Genomic DNA, 18,763 nt, shown 5'->3' on the forward strand with positions numbered 1-18,763 from the left:
ATATTAATGAAACACTGTTAAAAAAGTGGTGGTAGGCTGTTGAAGATTAATTTAGTTAAATACATGTAAATACTGTACCTGTTCTCATTCATTCATGTCATTAAAAGATGGAATTGAGTGATCAGATGGATGAGATTACATATTATGTAGTGTGTAGGTGTCTGCTTTTAAGTGTATCCACTCTTTACATGATACATTTATATAACCATGCTTATATCACAAATTATACAAAAGATTGGTTGAACAATGGAAGTAGTATTGTGCATGAACACTTTAAAAGTATGTTGATTGAACAGGCTAATTTCTCTGTGATCGATGAATGTAACATAGTTGCAATTGAAGAACATGAGTTAGTTCAGTTTTAATGTGAGAATTCCACTTCCTAATTAGATCCAGAAAAAATGGATCTGGAGTTAACACCCTTGCAGCATTGTTGACAATGCTCAGAAATGGTCTGTCTATATTCATGCAACAACTGGCATTTGTTGTCACTGGCGAATCGCTGCTCCCTCCTAACCAAATTCCTGGACTACACTACCCAAAATACCCACACAAACGCATAGCAACATGTTACTTTACTTAAGCTTCTTCAGATGCAAGTCTGTATGGTTTTCTGAAATACAATTCAATTAAAGGATGTTTTTTACCAAGCCAACTGGCAAAAGTTACTATGTTTTTGGTTCAGAAATGTTATTGACATCAAGTCAGGTTGCATGTGACAAGAAAAAAATGAAAAAATGTTTCCCTTAGTGCATGAGCATAGTGTATGGCACAGCTAGTGAGCGGAGCGCAAGCGAGCGAGGAGCGGAGCGGATGGAATTTTGTTTGAGCGCGGAGCGCTTTTTAATTCAGACCGGAGCGGCCGCTCTGTTCCGCTCCAATTTCACTCTGGCGCCGCGAGTCTGAAGCATGCCCAAATCCACCTAGAACTCTCGTCTTCATAATGAAACTAAGACCGTTACATTTCAAAATGAAGACACTTGTCATAGTGATGTAACGGATTCGTTGCTGCAGCTAGGTGCAGAGGCCACGGTCAGTGCCTAGCATTCAGAAACAGGAGCAGGGACGCAGGCCACGAAAACCGCACACTCTAGGCAGATCAAACGCGCACACACACACACACACACACACACACACACACACACACACACACACACACACACACACAACACACACAGGGGTGGACGCAGCCCCCAAACAAAAAGGATCACACAAGAGGAAGACCTAAAAGGGTAACACACTACACTAAAACACGGACATTAAAACAGTAAATAAAGACATTAACACACACAAACAACCCCTAGAGTTCTCCCCCGTATCCCAGAATGCATTGTCCCAGAGTCCGTAGCACATAGTCCAGCTTGCCGACATTACAGTGAGTTCGTTGGGGATGAAGTCGCTAAATATTTTAGAAAGGAAACTGAAAGTCATAGGGCTTACAAGCGTACTATTCCTACAAAACAACTAGATACAAACAATGTAGAGCAAGAACAACTAGCCTATGTCGTGACACTGTTCCAGTGAGATTTATTTTGGAATTTAAGAAGACACATTTCGCGGAAACATGAGTGTGCTGCGGAGAGCAAAGGAAAACGTGAGTAATTTGAATCGCCTATGCTTTAACCCTTTAGGCGCCAGAGGTTTTTTTCCGAAACGATCAATTTTGACATCTTCATTTCAAAAGGCTATATCTTAAAAGTGATAAGAGATAGAGACTTTCTGTAAATTAGAGAAATATTAAGGATGACCCAAAGTGTATGTAGAGATTAAATGTTTATATCTAATTTGCATATTATGACGTCATATGGTGGCGGCCATCTTGGATTATAGAATTTTCATGAAAAGTTGCATGTTTGAATGATAAATGCACCACTTCTTTCCCCCCAAAATGTCCCTCACCTTCTGAATGCTATATTGCACAATACTGAATGCTCAGGTAAATAGTAAGTAGTGAACAAACTGTGTAAATCATTACTAATAAATGGCAGAAACAAACCAAATGCATGTAGCGGTAGACTGGCCTTTTGCTGTAGAGATTTTCCATTTACTACATACAGTAGGCACTCTGATTCCATGTATGGGGCACATATATATTATTCAGATGACACACAAACACAAGTAGACAAGACCTGTTTAGTTCAAAAGCTCATTTGCCACGGCAAGGCACAGATCAGGAGTGAGATGACGAGACAAGACAAGAGACAATGTTAGTATTTTTTTTCTTTTTGTTGATGTTTTTTTGTTTTTTTTCTTAGCTGACAAAGACACACACATCACAAGGACATGAACACACAAAAAGGAACACATAGTGTACTGTATGTCCTAAATGATCAGGGAAGTAGATAGCAAATCAACAGTGTAAATCATTACTAAATGGCTGACTTTTTTTTTTTTTATGTAGCAGGCCTTTTGCTGTAGAGATAATGACTCCATATCCCTATCCATACAGGGCCGGCATTCCCATCATCTTGTGATAGACTATGCATGACCTAATGTGTGTGTGTGTGTGTGTGTGTGTGTGTGTGGGAGAGGGAGAGAGCGTGTCACCACCTCCACCATGCGAGCAGCATGGCCAGATCTGCCTCGCGCGCGCCGAGTGGAGAGAATTTGCGCAGCTCGGACTAGGCCTACTGTCATTCTCATTGCGACTCCCCACACTGCCACTACGTTCCCCCCTAACTGTCCTATGAGCACTTCGACCTCGTCTAACATACCCAGTGGCATTAGACAAAGGCTCCACCACGTTACTGTCGCCGCGATTGTGGAGAGGCACACGTTCAGAAGACAGAAGCTAGCGCTATGGATATTAGGCTACCTCCAGCCTCGTTCGCCACACCACTAACACCCTGCTAACTTCCCGATGAACACTCCGAACCTGTGAAACATTATTCCCACCAGTGACATTGGGCAAACGATTCAACGTTTGTGCTTGGTGTAAGCTAAACTATGGAGTAAACTCTCACTTTGTCCAGCTGCATCATTGCAAGGCAGGGACGCATCTGAAGCCTCACTAAACGAATCACCGTCATTTTCTGAAGGCAGATATTCCCCTTCAGAATCAGGGTCCGCGAATAGAAGACCCAACACTTCATTTCAGGTAAACTTTTTTGATGCCATTAGACGATAATCTAATGCAAATACTCGCTGACGTTGACAATATCGCTCTGACAAAGTGGCTCACACGCACACTAGCTCCGGTATTTCATACACTGATTCAATGCGCTGTAGCTAGAAAGTTTTGTTTAAAGCGTGTCCTTTTTTCGACTCGGGGATGACGTATGACATGTCTGCCATCTAGTGGAGTGGAAGTCGAACGAAATATGACACCCTATTTGACTAAATTGGCCGTTTTATTCAGTACCGCATCTTGTCGACTATAGTCGCCTGTGGCGCCTAGAGGGTTAAGTAAGGCTGAAGTTAAACTTGGGATGCTAAACCTGTAATATTTAGGCAATTAATCCCACTGATCCCTTTAGTTTGAGGCTTATGTGTATGTTGCCAAGCTTGTTCGTTGTTGCACTCTTTGTGTTGCATTAGACTATCTTTTACAATACATGTTCTATGAGTGACATTGCCGTTTCTCTTAGTTCTTTGGGATTTAAGTTTTCTAAGGTGACAATTCGGCTTGTAGATTATTTCTCCCTCTTTTAAATTGGAGCGAGCGTGGAGCGATTTCACTGGAGCGGGAGGATTTTTAAGTGGAGCGGGGAGCGAAATTGAGCGGAGCGGCCTGACGTGAATTTGAGCGGAGGAGCGGCCGCACCGCTCAGCTCCACTCACTAGCTCTGGTGTATGGCACTTGTGCTATTGCTTTATCTTATAATCATTCAAACTATATGAATAGTTTATAATCTATAATAATATTCTAGTTACAAAGAAAACTCTGTGGTCACATATTGTACTACTGAGGAACAATAATATGGCAGTGCTTAAAGGGACACCAGGCAACGTTTTCGTGTTAATTACTCATCTTCCTAAGTCGGTATATGGTTAAATGACTCGTTACAGGGCGAATGAAGACTCTCTCACGCCCGCCCCTACTGCCTGTAGGAAGAATACCGCTTGCAAGTTCAGTGTATCCTACCCGCCGACCGAAGCAGGCAGGCTAACGAAAAGCTAGAGATTGTTGCAAATGTGTGTATAATGGCAGAGCCGGCGAAGAAGCAGCGAAAACCCTTGACAGAAGACACAAAGAAAAGGAAAAGAGGAGGGGGGGGTTTCGTAGAGAAAAAGCATCAGGCTTGCCTGGTGTCCCTTTAATAAATATTTAACAATATTTATTTGTCATGTGTATACAACCTAATTGACTATTCGTGGTAATGTATATCATTTTTATGTGAATGATGATAATCTGTGGGACTGATTCAGTAATTCAGTCCGGTAGTGTTAGTCTCCATAATATAAAAATTACAATCAATACAATACTCTAGACTGCGGATTCCACTCGATGATGCTTATGTCACATTTTCAATGAAGACACAAACTGTCTGCAATAGAGAAAACAAATAAGCATTTATCAAACTTTGTTATTACAGAGATGCTCAAAATTATTTATAAGATTTCAGACACTGCCCTGTTCCTAAGACCTAGATCGATACAGAAAACAACAATTAATAGATACAGTTGCAAAAGGCAATGTGCCTTCGCTGTTCACTTGTGATCCAACACATTTTAAAACTAAGAGTAAAACTAACTTAACAGGAAACAGGGACTAACCTTATAGAGTTGTTGTGTGTATGTGTGTGTGTGTGTTTATACGTGTCTCTGTGTGTAATAGTACAAATGCTAACTGTGTTTTCTTACTTAATGATGTCAGGAAGTCGAGGATCCCGGTAGATCCCATTATGCAGGTATCCAAGGGAACCCTCAAAAGGAACAAGCTTGACGAGTTCATTTGAGTTTCGTGAATTCCGTGCAATTTCAAACAGCTGTTTAAAAGGATATGACCACTGTTTTGTCATATAACTCAAATATACTGTGTCCTGCACATGATTCGAAAGCTGATTTACAATAATGTTATATGGTTCACCTAAGAAGTACTGAGATAACTGAGCATAAGCATTACTTAATGCACATTTCAAAGGTTTTTAAAAGATCTGTGTACAAGAGAAATCGTTTTCAAACGTATACATGCTTTTTAGCCCTTATAGGCTGCTGTTTTGTGGGTTTAATTATGCAAAGAAATGAAGCTTAGTTTTTGGTAATTGATGGTAATGAGTGCTGAGTCTCAAAAAAATACATATAGTTGAGTGCAAAGGTTTGCATTCCCTTACTCTTTCGACATGGTGCTGACCAGGTGTGTGTGTCTGTGTCTTTTTGGGTGTGGGTGTGTGTGTGTGAAAGTGTGTCACAATGTGCATTATATTGATGTAGGATTTGTGATCTGTCTTGTTGTTTTGTTAGATGTTGTCATGTCTGTTGGATTTGAATTGTGCCCTGCTTAGGGACTGCAGATGTAAATTAGCCTAACTCTGGTAGCCTACAACGCATCAAATGGCACCATTTAGGTTAAAATTTGTAAATGGTCCCTAACAAATAAAACGAATAAAAATAAAATAATAATACAATTAAAAAAAAAAAAAAAAAAAACTCTGAAAAAAATAAAAAGGTGTAGTTACCGATCCTATCTGTAGGGGCCTTTATGGGGATGCAAACTTTTGCACATGTATATTACATTATATATCTGAAGATAAACATGATGGTGCAGTATTATGACCGTGCAGGTGAGGGTTATTGTTGTAAATATGTGTACGGGCTGTCGTCCTAGTTATCAGTAGACTCTCCATTCGAGTTGGTCCCAGATGTGTAATTTTCTAATGAGGTGGTGAGTTCACAGACACCTGTGGGGTATACTACGAATCTCGATTAGTGGGTTAGCGAGGTATGTTGCGCTCAAAGCCAGGGTATGCTGTGACACAAAAGTGGCTCTGTTTCAGCGTCGCTGTATCACCATGGTGTCTTATGCTGTCAACCAAACCTGGTCTTGAAATCTTGAAAAACAAAGTTCTCTTACATGTAGGATTCTGCCATATATCTTACAGGTTGAGCTCCGCCTCTACACACATTTTGGATATCGTATGCACTTTAATGGTGTTGTGCGTGCAAATATCCCACTATGGACGTGCATACCATACAACAACTGATGACAATTGATTTATTTGATGTTATAGGTTAGACACTAAAAACGACCGCACTGTAGATTACGCTATCGCTCGCAAATGCGGAAGTAATTGTTTTAAAATATAGGCGGCCTTGTGCATCTCCACATTTCACGATTGGCCAACATCATTTCAACACTGAGAACGCACACAGATCTGAGCTGAAAGCCTAGTTTGACAAATATATCACATAACCGCTATCGTAGTATCACTTAACTTATACCCCTGAGTCAAGGCTTTGTGAAGCCTCGATATGTCTAGATAGCCTAGATATGTCTAACGTGGTTCGTAGTATACCCCACTGGTATGAAATAATGTAATGGGCTAACATTTCATTTCATTACTGGCACATATCATATGAAGTCAAACATTGTTAATATGGTATAATACCACAATATATGCCATCAATATGCCAAAAGTCCTGTAAATTTCAAGGAAAGTGGGCTGTTAGTCCAGATCCTAATATATTTATTAGGATCTTTGTTATTATATTTGTAACAATAATAGCATAATAGTAGCATTCCTACTAATGTAATGTACATGTTATATTAACAATAATATTATACTACATTTGGGTAGTTTTGCAATCAGGGTAAGCACTGTTTCACAAGGCCTAGAAATTAAACCTAATGAAATATCATTATTTCTGTTGTTTTTCTTGTTGTTTAACCTACCTCCATTAAAGGATAGCAAAATATTTAATGGCGACTGATCACTGACAATTCTTCAATATGTATACTTCCAATGTTAAATGTGTGTTGGAGTGGACATCTGAAAGAAACTGACTGTACAAGGTTAAATGATTGCATACAATATTTATAGTGTTTATTATTGTTCCTTGGGTACATGATCTAAGTAAGACTGGTTAAGTAAGTTGCATTATGATAGATAATGTATTTTTTATAGCATATTCATGAATAATGGACAAGATCTGTTTGACGGAAATGTTGGACAAGATCTGTTTGACGGAAAACTAGTGGTTAAGTTGTACAACTATGTAAGTTATTATGATGTTGAAATTGAATGTGGATATTTTGTTGGTAGGCTGTTACTTGGTTTGATGCATATCTGAAGTATTCCCTCTTCTAAATAAATTCAACCAGGTCAAATATATTTCTGAACGTATGTTTGACAGAAATGTAAAACATGTTCCAAATTTCTGTGGTTCAAAATTCAAATTTCTCTGCTTTTTTTTACATCACAATTATAACATATTACAGAATGTCCCAATGCAGACCTGCCAAACTTGAAACATTTTTGAGTAGCAAAAAATAAATTGCCTTCATGCATGCAGCCAAAAACAGACAGATTTTGGATAGTGACCCATTATTAAATTTGATCGAATATGTTCTTGAAAATGCAAACTGAATCTACAGTAACTCTATAATTTTGACAATCTGTTTTAGATCCTATTAATCCTGACCTATTAAAACACTTTTTAAAACAATGTTGATAGGGGCTGAAATAATAAAATCACTTTGATGTTAAAATGTGTGGTTGCCACGCAAACATACGCACAGACTGCTAGTAGTCCAGCTTTCTGCACACAGTAACATATTGTGAATATAATGTGTTGATGTAGTGTAGTTTTAAAATGAAACTACAAAGTATGAATTGTATGAAAATGGCTGAAAGATGTTTTTTGTGCCAGCAAATGGATTTTTACAATTCTTTTTCCAATTGTCAAGGTGCTGCGCTAAGTCTAGTCATTTAAAACAACATACAGTTATCCAACATAACCACATATTTTGAGATACACAGACATATATGTAAAATGTCAAGCTCTTTCCCTGATTGTAAAACTACCCATATATCATTGCTAATAATACATTTACTACAGTATATGCCTTGAAAACACATATCCATCCATCACAGCTCCTTTTATTGATATTACCTCCTGAGCCATGTGAAATGGCACAAGATGGTCATCTTCAGCATGAAGAATCAGTAGTGGAGACGTCATCTTCCTAACACTAGAGTGGGAGAGAGAGTGGAAGCTGTGTTTCAATAGCTGTATTAAATATGAACTCTTATGGGCACAACCTTATGTCTAATGACAAGAATATACATATCTTAGAATGATGTAGTGTACTTACTTTTCATCACTTGGGAAGACCACTTTGTTCTTTGACATGGGGTCCAGGAAAAGATATTCAAAATAGGGGAATCTCCGATAAAACTGAAAATAACCAGTTTTGTTTGACTAACTTTGAAAATTACATCAATCAAACAGAAAATATGTTATGCTCAGAATATATTCTCTGATAACAGGCATATGGTAAAAAAGAGGGAAAGAGAAATGAGCCACCTGAGAGATACATAGGCCACATCGTGTGATTAAAACAATATTTGAATTTGAGTTTGAAAAGGCATGGCGTACATGTTCTAATAATTTAAAATGTAATCCCTTACATTGATCAGTGTAACTGTATTCTGAATTACTGTATTTAAATACAGTTATTTTGTATTTAAAATACATAATCCGAAATACAAGTATTCAGTTACTTCCCAACAGTCCTAAAACCTGATAGACTCCATAGACAGTAGTGGGAACCGGATAGCTCAACAACCTCCTGTAGCTTCGTCTTTGTTGCCCATGATTTCCTTTTAAAAGTTTTTTATATTACAAAAGAAGATATCAATAATGACAAGCCAGCTGGAACCTGCCATTCTTTCTCTCTCACTCGTGCACACTCAAATGCGTAAAACATATGCTTCTAAGCCCAATTAGAGATAAAAAAATGTATGTGTCCTGAAAAAGAGATAACTACATGATTAAAATGTATGCATAGTAAAATATGTACCCAGGTAAATGGATGGAAGGCTCCTCCTTTGGGTACTTTTGAGAATGCTCCCTCTAGTATAACTCCATCAATAGTGGTGCCTGTGAGGAGAGTTATTTTTTCAGTAATCCAGTACAGTGATGATATTTCGCCTAAATACAGAGTGACAGTCCCATTGAAATTGTGCCTCACTAAAAGTCAAGAGGAAGTAAACCAACATGGGGATCCTCCAACAACGCATCTACTGCTGCTGCTGCCCCATCCACACATTGTGGATCCACTCCACTTCACTACATAATAACCTGTATATTCAAACTGGATGCATTGCTGCATTTTTTCCCTTTTTGTCAAGGAAACACTTACGTGTTAACACATATTAAAGATTTTCTAAAACTAATATAACTAACTAATACAACTCTTAATACTAAGAGAGGTTACATTTACATTTAGTCGTTAGCTGATGCTTTTAACCAAAGTGACTTACTAGATAGATAGATAGATAGATACATAGATACATAGATAGATAGATAGATACTTTATTGATCCCCAAGGGGAAATTCAAGAGTACTATTAGGGAACCATCAAGGTACAGTATCATAGACACGTTAGTGCAGTAAAAAGTAGCCTGCTACTTGCATAGAATCAAATGACAGTTCTAATGGAGTTAGCAGAGTTACTGTAGGTCAAGGGAGGCAGAATAGGCATGGTCCAGTGGTACAGTATGTGCTATATTTAAGGCCTACACACACAGTCGGCGACGCAACGGCGACTTGTGGCAGGCGACCGGCAAAATGTAATAGAATTGAAATGAATGGGGCAACGCATATGGCAAGTGGAAGTTGATACAAAAGTTGGGAGTAGTCACGTCTCAACGTTGCTTGGCAACCATTCTGATAGAGGAAATATATTTCTTGGCGGAAGAATGATTATCTATGAATAAATTTGTTACATTGTTCATTGCTGTGCCTTCATTTTATGAAATCTTGCCAGATATGAAGCAATAAGCCACTCGAGTCTGTATGTGGGCCTACCTTTGCTGTAAATAAATGTACATTCTTCCAACTGCCATTTTTGATGTTTACAGGCGTTACTACAGCCACTTTCGATTTCAAAACTATAGCGTCATCCTCTCTTGATGCTGATTAGGCAGGTAATCTGCCGATTGATGAAAATGTTAGTGAACTAATGGTGTTCCAGACTAGTATCTCCCTGAAAGGACATCTAGGTGTGTCCAGGCTCGAGCGCTACATCATAGAAATGATTAAGAATGCACAACCAGCGCATAATCAATGGAATAAAATCTGATGACAAAAACAAAAACAGATGACAAGTTTGGATTGCCTTGTGCATACAGTACATGTGACAGAGCCAGGAGTCGTTCAATGGAGAAGTGCAATGGTCGGGAGGTAACATGTGCCTGTATGAGGACATTCAGGTAAGAGGGTGCCCAACCAGAGACTACTTTGTAGGCAAGCATTAGCGATTTGAATTTAATGTGGGCAGCTACAGGTAGCCAGTGGAGTTCACTTACAGTAAATGTTCTTATAGTTTCAAAGCAGTGTTACTGGTTACTCTGTGGGAGGATTACTACATAATAACCTATTATTCAACTGCCTTCATAGCTACATTTATTCACTTTTGGCAACATTTGATACTTAACACACAAACTAATAAAGTATACTAAAAGAGTTTACCTTGTTCTTGTAGTCTCACTGCAGTGTTAGTGGCAACTCTGTGGGAGGATAATGTAATTTAATAAACTATGCAATCTTGAATGAGATAAGTAGGCAGTAATGACTTCAACATTTCAATTCACTGAAATATGATGTTGTGGATTTTGTTGTGTATGTCAATAGGCATCCAGAAAACATGAGTGGTCAATGCTGAATAGTATAAATTAACAAATCCAGGACCAAATGTATATTGCCCATACACATAATTCTGAAAAACACTTTCTAATCACTTTAATCTACTGCATATGAGGTTGATAACATAACATCACTCACCCTGTGCCCAGTGAATGTCCCCAGAATATCACCAGGCTACTCCCACTGCGTGCTTTTACCCACTGGTACACATAGAGGGCGTCAGTAGTCAGGCCTGCTTCAGTCGGTTCACCAGAGGAATCTCCAAAACCTACTCAGATGTCAAGACTGTTGTTAGTGGTCAAGTTGCTCTCAGACATACGTATGAAAACGTTGATGAGGCAAATGATGATCTGGCTATTCCTGGAAGGCAGGTTTTTCATAGCATGAATTGGAAGTAGCAAATTATGAAAATGCAAGCATAGCCTACAACATGGTGATGTAGCACAGACCTCTGTAGTCCAGTGATAAAACATGAAAGCCAGCAGCACTCAAAAGCTGCAATAAAATAAAAAGCATATTGTCAATACAATAATTAATGGTTTATAACAATCGTCTTGAAATAATAATAAAAAAAAAAATACTTACATTCACAACTCCAAGTCTGTGAGTGGCGCCTCTGCTCCCAAGAATTTATGACAGCACAGAAGTCAAGCACATTCTCAGAGTCAAATTTTATAGAAAACTGCACATACAAACTGACTTTGAATGACACATCCAATATTTCAAATAGTGGGTAGGCTACTTATGACTCTACTTTTAACGTATGTCTATCTTCTGTTATATTCAATACATGAACCTTGCCAGAACACTCACGACTCAGTGCAGCACCTCGTGCCCCCATTTCCATGCAGGTAGATGACTACTGGAGCTCCCATTTGTAAGGTCTGCTCGTACCATCCCAGATCCTTCCCCTGAGCTTCCTGCCAATGGGTGTCTGGAACTGTGTGCCTGATTACAACAAATTAGATTTAAAAAAAATGGCCAGATTAATTTAAATTGTTTGCCTATATGAAGGAAGGAAGGAAGGAAATAAACTAGATGTACCGCAGAGTGGTACAAAATATGACCGCCGCCCAGTCCAGCACATTTTTTCCACAAAAATAAATCACGCTGAAAGGCCTATATGATTCTAACTGTCTCACTAAATTGCATTATCCACACTCAATTCTCACTGGTATCTGCTAGACAACAAGTACCAAAACATGATTCACTAGTTCGCCCTCCTATATGATTGCCTCAGCTAGACTAGAATGTATGGGAGAAGTGCGTGTTTGGCAAGGTAGCTGTCCGTGGTCCTGGAGTGCCTGGAGCGGATATCGCGATAGAGCGATGACCGCTTGCACCCCCCTGTGTAAGGAGGATGAGTAACAGGGCAATTGGTGAAATGGAGGAGTAGGGGGAGGAGGGGGGATGATTTCGCGAACGTCGGAGCGTGTGACGTATGGAAAAGGAGGTCGGCTTAAATAGGCCTACCCTGCGGCGGCAGTGGGTGAGTTAATTGCTGTCAATCATCCCGAAGGCTCCACCCGAACTTTGTTTATAAAACATCATTTAGTTCATAGATTTCACATGTAAAATTCATTTTATACAACCCCACCTCCATCTTGCCTGTTCATAATTCTGAGAAATTCTTGAATTGTGTGCATGTGCATGTTTATGTTATGTGTGTGTGTGTGATTGTGTGTGTGTGCCTGCGTATGTGCCTGTGCATGCATGCGTACACATGTCTACTGTGTGAGTAGCACCACACTTTATTGGTGCTTTATTGCACCAATAAAGGCCACACTACAGTGTTCGATAGATAGGCCTATTGCTCAACACAAACTCAAAGCACATTAGGTGAATGTTCAGGTTGCTGCTGAATGCTCCAGCAATATGGCCCAATGTAGCCATTGCTCTGTAAATCATTGCCACTGATAAATAGTCCATTAAATAAATAGTTTACCATATTCCCAGACTTATGCCTTCCTCCGATGACAGGTAGAGGTTAACCGTGTGATTGAGGGAAAAGTCTGCTGGACGACTGAGATCGGTGAAGAAAGGAGCTGTAGATAAACATCAGTGAATGTTTAGCCATGCATGCATGCGTAGACCTTCTACACAGCCCCTAAAGCAGTGGTTCTCAAAGTGTGGGGAGGGCCACATTGGGGAATAGAGACATGACAGGTGGGGTGCAAGGAACAGGAAGAAATGTGTTATTTTGTGCCCATCTTTAATAATGCCTTTCTTTTTGACAAATGAGATCATAGATTCAAAACACACAATAAGAGTCATAAACAGGCCGACATATGAAAATAACATCTGATCCAGCGGACCAAGACAGGAAATGTGTAGGCTAATGTGGAACCAGGATATGAGAAAAGTATTTTAGCTTGAAAATTCCCCACCTTCAAAATGGGGAATGACAGAATAGGTTTGAGAACCACTGCCCTAAAGGAACATGGTTGGAATTTATTCTTATCGAGATTAAGTTTTGCATTCCCTCGAAATAAGTTTTGAGTTCCCTCACAAGTTTTGCGTTCCTTCAAAAGCCAAAAGTATTGCGAGGGAATGCAAAATGATTGTGGGAACGCAAAAGGAGCTCTACAAATAAATTCCCACCATCGCCCATCGGATAATGAATTGTATAGGCCTACGCTAAGAGGCCATTCGCACACTACATGAACAGGCATTTTGCCTCGGTCCTATAACATGTGAAGCATTTTGCCTCGGTGCTATAACAAGTGATGTTAATCTTACTGTAAGTCATTTTGGGTAAACGCGTCTGCCAAATGAATAGATTAAAATGAATAAACTCACTCACCAACATAAGAGAACATTGGATGGCTCAGGATTCCAGGGAAAAGTCGCTGTGCAAAAGGTATGCACAAGTACAGAATACCAATAGCCACCACAATTTGCACACATACCCTAGTGCACCTTTTAGACCTCGAAGACTGCCTTAACAATTTAGGGAATAGTAAAGGATAAGAGAAAGTGTCAAACTGAGTGACTGTTCTGTCATGCCTTATTTAGTAAGCTAACTTATTCATTTGTAGCCTACTTGAAGGCTACAGCATGTCAAAAACTGCTGCGCGCTCACTGCGCATGGTTAACGTAGCCTACCTTTCTTGCACTTTAACATGGCTTGTTTCCTGGTGAACTGCACTTGATTTGTCGGATCGGTCGGGTCGTTTTCGCATGTTGGTAACTTTTGTAGGAGATCAATAATAGATAAGTTAGGCTACAGTTGTAGCATGCTGTTGCGTTTGTTTTGAGGAAGTCCGTCGGTGGTGGGCAGTCAACGTTTTCTGTTCTGCTAGGACAAAGTTCACATGTTCGTGTTTGGACCACGGTCAGATCAGATCCACTTAAGTCTTGCGCAAGTGTAGGGTCAGTCTACAACGAAACACGTTTGTAAACTCCAGAGATTTACAGACCTGTCAAGCATTAACATAGCATTAGGCCTATAATGAGTGATATGGTTGTAAAAAAGCACTAAGTGTTTGTTTGATTAGCCTACTGTGCTCAAAGCAGTCCCTAGACGAGAGGCAACTTCCTCATTTAGGCCTACCCTTCCTGTGAATAATCGTGCCGTTTTTTTTTAAAGAACTAGGCCTGTAGCCCACCCATCATAGGCGCCGGAAGCACAGTGGCCACTTTTGGCTCAAAATATATTTTAATAAACAAAATCATTCACGAAAAAAAAAAAAAAAAAAAAAACGTCCGCGCAAAAAACGGAGAGGTGTTAACCATTATAGCGGTAGTAGCCCGCATCTAATATAGCCTAGAACTATTTGTGCAGCGTCACTGTTGCAAAACCTTAAGCTTTCTGCCCATGGGTCAAAACCGATGAGCAAAACACCAGCAGAGCTCCCAGGCTACACCCCCAGGGAGCAGACAGCGCTCCACTCTGGGATGTTCATTCTCAATCAATGCAACATGGAGAGATGGATTTGAAATGTAGCAGAATCTAATAACATTTTATTCTGGTTTGTTCACCATTAATAAAGGCTAATGACAATTACTGAAGTTATGAATCTGTTGGATAACCACATTTAGCCTATTGTGCGACATGAGATTCAATTAATATTATGCGCAACGTGATATATCCGAAACATGTAAGCTACCAAGCCTTCGCAAGGTTTGTATGATAGCCTATCACTTAAGATTACCAGCAATGTTCAAATAGACCAGGTTAACCTATTTCACTTCTGTGTCCCCGTTTACCAAACCACATTTGCTGATACGAACTTCTGCTGACAAAAATGAGGCTGCATTACGTGTGGACATATAATGAATGCAGTTTAAGGCTGATTTATGCTTCTTAATTTCTCATTCTCGCGTTCTCCTTTACAGCAACAAGACACAATTTCTCCAACTCTAGCCTCGCCCTTTACTCGTTGTCTTTTTCCCCTTTTCAAAAAGTGTGATATTCATACTCAAGTCATTCGCGTTCTGTCTCCCTGTACTTTTGAGACTCCTCTGCAACTCCAGCTGAGGGGCAGTGGTTGTTATTAGCCTATAGTAAAATGTGAACGATTATCGATGATATATGATAATACTGCTATGATGATAGGCTACTGCTTTTATTGCAAAACTGAGAATTGGGCTATTAATCGGTTACAAGGTGTTGTCATTTATCCGAAACATCTACCAAGCCTTCTCTGGGTTTGTTGGGTGGGTATTGCAATGTTCAAATAAAGCATGTTAACCTATTTCATTTAATTCACTTGTGCGCCTTGTGTGATATCACTCAAGTCTTGAAATTTGACTTGTGCTGCAATTAGTAAATCAATATACAATTAAGACAATAAAGAGACCAAAATGTGTTAATTTATGTTGCCTAACAAAACCTATGCAACAGAAAACGTTCGTCTTAACACATAGATTTGCAATTGCAAACTCTACCGAAATTATTTGTAGCCTATGTGGTCGTCCTCATGTTATCTGTCATTGACTTGGGCTACAGCGTAAAACTTTAGGTGACCAGTCGGCTAAAAATGCTTAGTTGTTTGATGCTGTATGACACATTTTACTGCACAACAAAATGATTACACGTTGGGCTTAGAGGGCAAACTGTACGATTTTACTTGATCTGTAAGACAATAAACAGACCAAATAGTACGAGAAGGAGTTATAGTGGGCTACTGACTGTTGTCATTACATGAATGCAGATGACCGCCGTCATGCTATCCGGCAAAAGATTCTTTGGACGCCGCTATTTATGGATTTCCGGCTCCCATTGACTTACATTGAACACATGTAAACAAAACGTCAATTATGTGCTCAAACTAACGCCGCTGACTTATGAAAACCACCATTCCATTTTGATACGAAACTACATAATTGTACAACATTTATACAACAAAAATCACAGAATTTGGATCAAGTAATGTGGAGAAATCTTATGCAAAGTGTCAACCCCTAACAATGTGCCCATTGCCCAAATTTGGTCGACTAATGTCGAATGTCAGAGTAATGACATTGAAAAAGGTACCTTAATGATACACTTTAATTTATAAAGGTACGAAGTATAAAAAGAAAAACACAATTTATCAGATGGATTACCCAAATAATTTGTAACAAAGTGTAACATTTATTCGAGGGCACATCTATTCCCAGAACTATAATGGGTGTTAAATATTCCACAACCACTAGATGGCAGCATGACACAGCACATAAAGTACACCTACGTGTCGCTGCGACCTGAAGAATGGCGTGGTTGAATATCCACTTCTCCTGCACTTCGGGTCTAATAGCGGGTGAATTGTATGACCACCAGATGACGCCATTTCACTGCACCTCGGGCCTAATAGCTGCTGTAACTTCGTTTAAGTAATAAGCCTCGAGGAGCCGACGGTTACACTTGTTTTAGGGGCGTTGTTAGCCACGCTGCGCAAGCCGGGTAGGCTACAGAAGAAGCCAATAGGCTACAGTCGCGTGTGTTTGTGGTGATTTATTCCATGTATTAACAAAATAATAATGTAACATTAAAAAAATAGCCTACATAGATAAAAAAAACTAAATAATTACACCAAAAAAGTAAAGAAGCTTTATCATTGATATATAAGCTTACTGAAAATCAAATATAGGCCTAGCCTACAATTGTGTTGCACAGACAATATGTCCTACAGATAATCACAACAGTAAGAACATAGGCTAACCTAAGTCATGACGACACGAGGGCTTAAGTCTCATGTTGGCCTATGACTACGTAGTCTAGGCTACCAAGCACGTCTATGTCTGCGACAGTGAAATAGCTCCAATATTAATTGTGTCGCCAATAAATATAACATGAATCTCATCAGTCACCTATAGATAAGGGTTAGGCTATAACATATGTAGGCTATAATGTAAAAATAGGGTCATATCATATAATGTTGACTTATTAAGATGGGGGAGAGAGCTGGACATATTACACTGAACTAACTGTTCATTGTTGAAAATCAATCAAAAGTTTGTAGTTGATCCGGATGTCATTGGTCGCAAGGACTGTTAATGGGTGTATCCACAATTGGGACCTTGTTACAAGTTGGTCTTTCAGCTGCTAATGCAATCAGTGGCCGTCAGAAAACATGTTAGACAACTGAGGAATGAGATGCCACACATAAAATGTACAGTCAAACAGAACCCACAAACATCAGTGGGAATCAACCAAACACTGCAGGGAACCATGTTATTGTCAATCAGCACTCTGCCATGCTAAATCAGACCCTGCTTATGTTTGTGCAGAGCAGAACAGATATTTGTAGATATGGTGCAGGACCTGTTAAGAGAGATTGGCAGCTCAGTCTCCCTCATATTAGTCCCTACGGTGAACGATGTAATAGCATAGTGCTGCTGCTTCTGATGTGCAAGACAAGACAGGGTATATATTCATAATGTGACAGGCAGCATGTATTTATCATTATGTTACAACCTCTGCACAACTACTATTGATGTTAGAAGAACAAAACAATACATCTTCAAATGTTCATTGCTTATTACATGTGTTATAAAAACAAAATCCTTGTCTGATTTCTGTGTTTTTGCATGCATCTGTCTACAGGGGTGTAAAGACATATTTGTTCACCATGCACTTAGGCTGTTCTGAGTCATTGTTTGTATGTTATAGTATTTGTTGATTTCCATTTATTGCCCATTGATATTGCATTCACATTATTGTTTATTATTGCTATTCTCCTTATTAATGTAGTGTCACCAACATTTAAAATAATATCAACTGACATTTTTATTCATAGCCATATTTATTCTGCTCTTATAAGGTAATACAGTGCACATATTTATATTTCATTTATACTACTCTAAACCACCTTCTGAAAATCAACTGTATAGTACTGCACCATATTTCTTGACCTGTCTCACCACCTGCCTATACTGTAGGCTACTTACACCACCTTACTTACAACACTTTGAAGAGCCAAAAACAAAGCTCAGCACACCTGTTCTGTGCATCAGCAAAGTTGGAGGGTTAATTTATGAACCATCACTTCTAGCTGAAACATCACTTCTAGTAGGTTACATGTGACGTGTAGGCTAGAATAGAAGTCTTTATTGTCCACTACTGGGGAAATTCATCGGCAACACTTTATTTTAATGTGTCGCTGTTACAGTGTACCTACATGTACCTAATTAGGTACAGTGGTACAACCTGTGTAATAACATGTACTATCAGGTACTGTACTATCATTGTACTTGCATTATGTATTTGTGGGTACCTACATAGGCTATAGTTGTTACATTGTAATACTGAGTGCTTTTACCAAACTTTGCCAATTTGCCTACATTTTCATCAGCTGACCTGAGACCTGCTGGATGGGGTAAATCTGGTCATGATAGATTTGATATACAAACCATTCTTAGCTCCAGTCAAGGCCTCATTGTCTTCAGTGTACATGTAACAGCTGTGCTGCTACAACCTTGTTACTCTTTGATACAGTGGAATAAACCTATTAAGTGTACCAGTTAATTA

The 18,763-nt window shown here is 39.2% G+C and overlaps 1 protein-coding gene across 3 annotated transcripts; it reads right to left on the reverse strand.

The window, feature by feature from the left end:
* Positions 1–4,255: 4,255 nt before the first annotated feature.
* On the reverse strand, positions 4,256–14,353 carry LOC121711002 (lysophosphatidylserine lipase ABHD12-like). Of its 3 annotated transcripts, none has more exons than XM_042094255.1 (13): positions 13,915–14,352; positions 13,613–13,745; positions 12,755–12,854; positions 11,623–11,757; positions 11,395–11,425; positions 11,259–11,304; positions 10,948–11,077; positions 10,636–10,673; positions 8,963–9,042; positions 8,255–8,337; positions 8,053–8,131; positions 4,804–4,928; positions 4,256–4,487 (listed from the first exon to the last, which is right to left on the reverse strand). In XM_042094255.1, exons 2-13 carry the CDS (start codon positions 13,626–13,628, stop codon positions 4,460–4,462), a joined length of 891 nt encoding a protein of 296 aa, XP_041950189.1. In that variant the 5' UTR covers positions 13,629–13,745; positions 13,915–14,352; the 3' UTR covers positions 4,256–4,459. The 3 variants fall into 3 exon arrangements, with proteins under 3 accessions (XP_041950189.1, XP_041950187.1, XP_041950188.1); XM_042094253.1 differs by having other exon boundaries at positions 13,613–13,749; XM_042094254.1 differs by lacking the exon at positions 13,613–13,745 and having other exon boundaries at positions 13,915–14,353.
* Between the last annotated feature and the right edge of the window lie 4,410 nt (positions 14,354–18,763).

This window comes from Alosa sapidissima, chromosome 6 (assembly GCF_018492685.1).
Source record: "Alosa sapidissima isolate fAloSap1 chromosome 6, fAloSap1.pri, whole genome shotgun sequence".
Taxonomy (NCBI): Eukaryota; Metazoa; Chordata; class Actinopteri; order Clupeiformes; family Clupeidae; genus Alosa; species Alosa sapidissima.

Bases quoted from the DNA above. Each gene is read 5' to 3' on its own strand.
- LOC121711002 (XM_042094253.1), bottom strand. From the start codon at position 13,991: ATGCGAAAACGACCCGACCGATCCGACAAATCAAGTGCAGTTCACCAG. The intron at 11,426-11,622 runs GTGAGTGTTCTG...TCTTGGGAGCAG, and splicing joins ACGAGGTGCTGCACTGAGTC to AGGCGCCACTCACAGACTTG. The intron at 4,488-4,803 runs GTAAGAAAACAC...TCTCTATTGCAG, and splicing joins CGACTTCCTGACATCATTAA to ACAGTTTGTGTCTTCATTGA.